The sequence below is a fragment of the Penaeus vannamei genome, chromosome 16 (assembly GCF_042767895.1).
Source record: "Penaeus vannamei isolate JL-2024 chromosome 16, ASM4276789v1, whole genome shotgun sequence".
Taxonomy (NCBI): domain Eukaryota; kingdom Metazoa; phylum Arthropoda; class Malacostraca; order Decapoda; family Penaeidae; genus Penaeus; species Penaeus vannamei.
The window spans coordinates 34,667,343-34,674,842 of record NC_091564.1 but is presented as its reverse complement, the minus strand read 5'-3'; the positions used below and the strand labels follow the sequence as shown (position 1 = coordinate 34,674,842).

At 43.9% G+C, this 7,500-nt stretch overlaps 2 protein-coding genes across 4 annotated transcripts in view; one reads left to right on the top strand and one right to left on the bottom strand.

Annotated features, from left to right (window-relative positions):
* Positions 1-3,422, top strand: part of TyrRS (Tyrosyl-tRNA synthetase) — a 9,727-nt gene extending 6,305 nt beyond the window's left edge. For both annotated transcript variants that reach the window (XM_027353354.2, XM_027353349.2), the window contains 2 exons: positions 357-510; positions 748-3,422. In XM_027353354.2, coding sequence (XP_027209155.2) covers positions 357-510; positions 748-3,035 — 2,442 coding nt within the window. In that variant the 3' untranslated portion in view covers positions 3,036-3,422. The remainder of the gene's footprint in view (positions 1-356; positions 511-747) is intronic.
* A 784-nt stretch (positions 3,423-4,206) lies between these two features.
* The window catches only part of LOC113802766 (D-beta-hydroxybutyrate dehydrogenase, mitochondrial), an 11,380-nt gene continuing 8,086 nt past the window's right edge, over positions 4,207-7,500 (bottom strand). For both annotated transcript variants that reach the window (XM_027353391.2, XM_027353383.2), the window contains exons 3-9: positions 7,027-7,110; positions 6,456-6,618; positions 6,030-6,185; positions 5,741-5,846; positions 5,113-5,174; positions 4,714-4,859; positions 4,207-4,487 (exon numbers count right to left, since the gene is read on the bottom strand). In XM_027353391.2, coding sequence (XP_027209192.1) covers positions 4,311-4,487; positions 4,714-4,859; positions 5,113-5,174; positions 5,741-5,846; positions 6,030-6,185; positions 6,456-6,618; positions 7,027-7,110 — 894 coding nt within the window. In that variant the 3' untranslated portion in view covers positions 4,207-4,310. The remainder of the gene's footprint in view (positions 4,488-4,713; positions 4,860-5,112; positions 5,175-5,740; positions 5,847-6,029; positions 6,186-6,455; positions 6,619-7,026; positions 7,111-7,500) is intronic.

Genomic DNA, 7,500 nt, shown 5'->3' with positions numbered 1-7,500 from the left:
GCCATGTCTGAGCTGGTGTTTATTTTTGCGCTTGTCAAATGATGGTAGCTGATATTTTTCATAGTTAGTGTGAGTGAGCATATTGTTTAATCATTGTTATTGCTCATGTTTCTTGTCATCATCCCTTTTCCGATATATAACATTTTGAATTATTACTTATTCCAGTTGCTTATCACTATTTTATTATTGGCATTTTAATCCTATTCATTTTAATTCCAATCTGATATTACCCCCCCCCTCCCACACATACATATGCACATCAGTCAAAACCGTTTTCCTCTCACCTCTAACCTGTCACTGCAGACGATCGTAGTTATAAGCTTCACCACATCGTTTTAAACCTTTCATCACCACAGGTCACAATCCTCCTGGCCGACCTGCACGCCTACCTGGACAACATGAAGGCGCCATGGGAACTCATAAAATTCCGCACGCAGTATTATGAAGCAGTTATCAAAGCCATGCTCAGGGCGATTGGGGTCTCCTTGGAAAAGCTACATTTTGTTCAAGGTGAGTCTAGTGTTTGGATGATTCTGTTTTCTGTTTTATTACAAAGAAGTATTATGTATGTTTGTCCGTCTATGTGTGAGCTAAAGTTTAGTAAATCCTTCAGTCATGGACAGTTTATACATGTATAAAAATAGGCTATTAATTTTCATTTTTCTTCAGTAATGATATATCAGATTACATAAAAGGTACTGGTGTACAAACAACAAATGATTTATATTATCCTTTTTTATTTTCCAGGCACAAGCTACCAGCTAGGATCCAAATTTACGGACGATGTATACAAGCTCTCCGCAATGGTAACAGAACATGATGCCAAGAAAGCGGGCGCCGAGGTGGTAAAACAGATCGAGGCTCCATCTCAGTCTGGGCTCCTGTACCCGGGCCTGCAAGCCCTGGACGAGGAGTATTTGGGCGTGGACGCACAGTTTGGAGGCGTCGACCAGCGTAAGATCTTCACCTATGCCGAGAAATACCTGCCCAAGATCGGGTACCAGAAGCGGTCTCACCTCATGAACCCCATGGTCCCAGGGCTCACCGGGGGCAAGATGTCTTCATCGGAGGCGGACTCCAAGATCGACCTCCTGGACTCCGCCGAAGCTGTGGAGAGGAAGCTGGGGGGCGCCCAGTGCGAGTCCTCTAACCCAGACAATGGTGTGATGTCTTTCGTCAACTACGTAGTGTTTCCCATTCTGGAAGGACAGGGCCATACCCTGGAGCTTGCCACTGGGCAGAGCTTCTCCTCCTTTGAACAGCTGAAGGAGGAGTTTATTGCCGGAAAAGTAGAAGGCGAAGAGCTGAAGAAATGTGTAATTAAATTCTTGAACAAGCTGCTGGACCACATCCGCAAGGAGTTTGACACTCCGGAGTTGCAAGAACTCACAGAGAAGGCCTACCCATCGCCCAGTAACATGCCAGCACCTGTACCAACTCAGATGGATGAAACCAGGAAGGTGGACCTCACCATGGAGGGCCTCAGCCTCGATGACAGGATCAATCTAATGACACAGAATCTAGCCCAGCCACCCCCAGCCACTCTATCCACAGCTATGACTACATCCCCCCATGTCTTATGGATGGTCCCAGTTACAGGGAGACCAGATGTTGGGCTTCTGGGTCAGGTGGCAAAAGTGCGGGACTTCGTAGCTGCTGGATGCAAGGTGACCGTGTTGGCTTCAGATGTTCTTTCACATCTGGATGCCGGTCAGTCACCTTGGGAAGTCGCTGGTCACAGAGCAAACTTTTTGCTGGAGCTCCTGAAGGCTGCCTTGACGGCAAATAATGTCCCGTTAGAGAACATTAGCTTCGTGAAGGGAAGTGATTTCCAGAAAAATGAAGCTTACGTATTGGATCTGTACAGGATGACTGCCCTTGTGACATGCAAGGACTCCACTGATGCTGTCACAGGTGTTGTCAAGGATCCAAACCTCCTCTCTGCACATTTGTACCCAGATATGTTATCACTCGACGAGAAACACTTACAGGTTAACATGGCTTTTGGAGGAGCGAAGCTAGCACCCGTGTTCCAGTTTGCAGAGAAACACCTACCAGTTGTGGGTGGCAGCCCTCGCACCCATCTCCTGGGTGAAGAGATGCCGTCCTTATTAAACAGAGCCGCCTTAACCCCGGAAGAGGAGTACATTGAGCTAATAGAGCAGGAGTCACAGATCAAAAAGAAGATCAAATCTGCTTTCTGTGAGGAAGGAAACACAGAGTTTAATCCAGTTTTATCTTTGGTGAAGGTTATAATAATGCCTCTTCTCGGGGAAGAAAAGTTCAAGATCTCCCGCAGTGCTGAAAATGGTGGCGACTTGGAGATTGCCTCGTTTGAATCACTCGTGGAACAGTTTAAGAACAAGGGTATACATCCAGGTGACCTGAAGAACTCTGTCACGGAATACCTCAAGAGACTAATCCTGCCTGTGCGGAAGTCAGCAGAAACGCCATCTATGAAGAAACTTCAGAACCAAGCCTTCCCTCCGCCTCCCAAGAAGGCCAAGGGACCTCCTAAGGCCGCCGGCAGCGAGGAGTTCGTGCCTTCCAAATTCAACATGGTGGTCGGCAAGATCGTCGAGGTGTCCCAGCACCCGGACGCAGACGCGTTGTACGTCGAGAAGATCGACATTGGGGAGGCGGAGCCGAGGACGATTGTCAGTGGCTTAGTCAGATACGTGCCCATAGAGGAGATGCGCGACAGGATGGTGGTGGTGTTGGCGAATCTGAAACCGGCCAGCATGCGAGGCGTGAAATCGGCAGGGATGGTACTGTGTGCGTCAGCCAGCGAGCCCCCCGCCGTCGAGCCTCTCGTACCTGCGCCGGGAAGCAAGCCGGGGGATAGAGTCCTAGCCGAAGGATACAGCGGCGAGCCAGATCCTGTATTGAACACCAAGAAGAGCGACGCCCTCGCCAAAATGTTGGAAGGATTCAAGACTGACGCGGCGCTCACAGCCACTTGGAACGGCAATGTTCTCAGCACCGGCAGCGGTCCGGTCACAGTCGCGAGCCTAAAAAATACCCCGATTAAATAATGTGTTAGTTTCTCATGCGTAAATATTTGTTGATATTAGATATAGACTTCAAAGATATAAATATATTGAGAATGTCGGTAATGTTTTAAAATGTTTTTATACCAACAGCGATTGTTAGTGTTATAAATCATACCTGAAATGAAGCTTTAAAAAAATTTTGTACTCATTTGTAAATTATTTCATAAAGTCTGCACATAAATATTTTTTAAAGGTTTATCTATCATTTCTCCAAATCTTGAGGCTGTCATTTAAAAGATGTTATCGTTGAATACATTTCCAGCATTTATATGTGTAGATAAAAAAAAGTCAGGGGTGTTTGTTTCTAAGTGGGGCGTTTTTTGGACGATATTTAATTGTCACACTGATAAGAATAAAAAAGATTCGGAATCAGACATTTCCCTCATATAACCTTAGTAATATATATATTTCAAAAGTTAATAAATGTGTGCAGAACAAAAACGTGTAATCTTTTTCCGTTACACAAAGAGCACAGAAGAGTTTCCCAAAATTGGCGACTTGCGACCTGGAAATATTCTCTTAAAATCTTGACGCCCGGATTTTCCGCCTGACTTCACGTTGAACAATCAAAACGTTCCTTATGTGGAGCCACGCTTAACATCCTCTATCAATATAAGTACTGGGTGATTGGAATATAAATGTAAGATTTAGTAGAACATGGATTATTACAAAACCATTGATCCTTGCCTAATACTCATATTCTAATGTGTTTCAATTATTCTGTATGAAGTTGATGTACATGCAATATAGTTTTGCTATTTCTTTGCATATGATATATATTATATATATATTATATATATATTATATATATATATTATATATATATATTATATATATATAATATATATATATAATATATATATAATATATATATATATATAATATATATAATATATAATATATAAAAAGTATATATACACGTTTGTGCGTATGTTACCATGTATAATAGTCGCACATGTATACATGCATGTATATATAAATACAGTATATTGATTTATGTATGTACGTAGATATATATGTGAAGATATTTGGATAGAAAGATAAAGTACCCCTCGATAAGTTTAGGCTTTACGATATACTGCCAAAATAAATCAAATGGCAATTTAATATGTTTCCACGTGACCGAATTTCATAAGGACAGAAATATCAGGCATAAAGATGTACATTTTATTAGTCTCCAAAAAAAAGAAGACATATGCCCGGAACTCCTCATCTCTTCCTCCTCCCCAGCTTTCTCGAGTGCCTCTCCTCTTCCCTTCACTTGGACAAACGAACCATCAGGGCGAAATAGGAGTCGTACACCCAGTCGGGGAAGTGCGTGGCCAGGAAGAGCGTGAAGTACATGAGCGGGTCCATGGGGTCGTACCGCGTCTGTGGGTGTTGCTGAGTCAGGGCTTCTGTGAAGGCGGTTATCACTGGACTGATGTCGCTGGCCTGTTGAAGAGGAGAGAGGGTGAGTTTCTGAGCGTCCAGTAAGGTTCTGGGAGTGTGGTTGGTGCGCGCGGAATTGAATCTGGATGGGGGGTGGTGGTGGTGGGATGTGACTTGAGGGAGAACTGGAGGGTGGGAGAGGGAAAGAGGGAGAGAGAAAGGGCAAGAGAGAGGGAGAAAGGGAAAGTGAGAGAGAATGAAAAACAAATCCACAAATGGACACACTAACCCCTTTGTTCCTGATGTTCCTCATGAAGGTCTCGACCCTCTTGCGACCCGCTTCACCGTAGTCACTCTTTATTTCCTCGTCCAGGGAAAGCCACATCTTGTCAACCTCCTCCTTCAATGCTTCCTCTCGGGCGAAGAGTTCCGTGCCTGTAGGAGGAAAAGGGTGTGGATTATGAAGTGTTCTGGAAGAGGGATGGTACATGGAATTCAACATATTATGATTTTTTCCTATTTGTCTTTATGTCTGTATGGTCTTCCCAGAAAAGTGTCTCAGCCTTCGATCTAATATGCATCACCATTTTTATTATGACAGGAGAGACAATGACTGAAAACAAATTTTGATTGAAGAGTGCTAGTGAACTCTAATTACAACATTACTTGACGGTAAAATGCAACTCACCACTGCCGAAGTTCCCTGGCTCAATAAGGCACACTTTGACACCCCAAGGACGCATTTCCAGCCTGCAAAAGGGAGAAAATAGTTAGGAAAGTCTTTAAATTCTCAATGAAGAGCCTTAATTGTCACTTTTATTCTGGAAGATTTGCCACTCCTTTGCCCTCTTATTTTGGCCACTACTCCAATAATTCTTTTTTCGTCTTCGTAAAATGCCGTTACCTAAACTTCCCTTTCTTCCCCCCCCCCCCCCCCCGTATATCCCCTTATTCTGGCTACTACTCCAATAAGTTTCACTTCCGAAAAATGCTGTCACCTAAACTTCACCCCCCACTCCAGTATCTCGCATCTTTTCATCACTTTCGCTCTTCTCTTATCCCCGTCCCCTCCCCATCCTGGCCTTTCATTTTCTCATCTCACTTTTCTTCTCCCCTTTCTCCCTCTCTTCCCCTCTGAAAGGGCCGTTGAGTTACAAACAGTACAACCCTTCCCTTTTCTACTCCTTCCCTTATCTAAACTCGACCCACGCTTGACTGCTCTCTTCTCCCTCGACTCTACCTTCTAAGTTAGCTTCGGGCTTTCCTCTGAACCTCGCCCTCACCTGGCCTCCACCTTCGACTGAGTTTCACCTCACCTAAGCGCATCATTGAAGCCCTCCACGGCGTATTTTGATGCGTTGTAAGCCGCCAAGAGCGGGGCGCAGAATCTTCCTGCCACGCTCGCCACGTTCACGATACGACCTGCCAGAGGGTAAATGATCAGTACTTGTATTTAATAAACCGACAGGACGCATTAGAAACGCTTATTGCCTCATGATGAGGAATTTAGGAAGATTAATATTCGTTACACGTGAAAAAATAATAAGTAAAATTTTATATTGCAAAAATTATTTCCTGAACAAATTTGGAATGACCCAGCCTGACCTCTCGCACGACGCACCAGGGGCAGGAAGGTCTTGGTGGCCGCTATGACACCAAAGAGGTTGACCTCCGGGTCCTTCCGGAAGTGCTCTTTGCTGATCCACTCGACTGGCCCGATGGTGCACACCCCGGCGTTGTTCACAAGACCCCATAGTACCTCTGGGGGACAGGGGGGGGGGGTAATCATGGTGATAATAGAGACTGTAAAAGTAGCAATGTTGATAATGGTGATAAGAACAACAATATTGGTATTAATGGTTAAGGAGATCAAGATCAGTGGTAATGAAAATCATGACGGTGGTCTCTTTCCCCAGATCCCATACCTCCGGCCCTCTCCACCTTTCCAAGTTTACCTCCTTCCCCACTCTTCCTCCTGTCTTCCCCAATCATCTCCCTTTCACCCTATCCCAGACCCCAATTTACATTCACCTCCAACGGGCAGCAGTGACTTGACTTCTTGCAATGCACGGTCGAGTTGGTCCTGCTTCGTGACGTCGGCCTGAATCACATGAAGCCGTTTCGAGTGTTCGTCTCGAAGCTTCTGAATCCCAGCGCCCTCAGAGCGGAGGCAGAGTGCGAATACACGGAAACCCTGTGTGAGATGGGGAACTTTTACTCATCACATTAGATATTCATTTATGTATACAAACACACACACACACACGTGCATGTGTGTGCGTGTATACTTGTTTGTATATGTATATGTATATATGTATGTGTGTGTGTGTGTGTGCGTGTGTGTATGTGTATGCGTGTGTGTGTGTGTGTGTGTGTGTGTGTGTGTGTGTGTGTGTGTGTGTGTGTGTGTGTGTGTGTGTGTGTGTGTGTGTGTGTCTGTGTGAGCTTGTATACTCGTGCGTGTGTATGTGAGTAAATAAATATAAATAAATATATATATATATATATATATATATATATATATATATATATATATATATATATATATGGGGGATGAATGTACACGCTATAATACTGAAAATTTGTTATGCAGTTGACTTACCAGCTGGTGTAAACGGATAGCCAGAGCGTTGCCGAAGCCTGTGTCACAACCTGTTATCACAACAGCCTTCCCGGTCGGCGACACCTGCGGGGGAAACAAGCGCTGTGTAGTGACTTGCATAATGTTTATAATACGTATATATAACCGGTGAACTTAAGTATTAGAGTAGTAAAAATATCTCATAAATACCTCAGTCAGCTTGTTCTCCATACGTAAGCATGAATACAACAGAAAAGTAAGATACTGTTCTTTTTCCTTTTTCTTTTTCTTTATTTATCTGTTTATTTGTTTATTTTTAAGAGAAAGTGAGAGTGACAGCTTGAAAAAGTACAAGGGAAGTCATTGGAATGGCTGTCCTATTGAAGTTAAATCTGGCGAATCTGGAATCTACACTGATTCTCACATTTTAGCAGACAAGTTCGCACCTTTCTATGTTCCTGTTATTAGCATCCTTATAAATATTATTATATTACA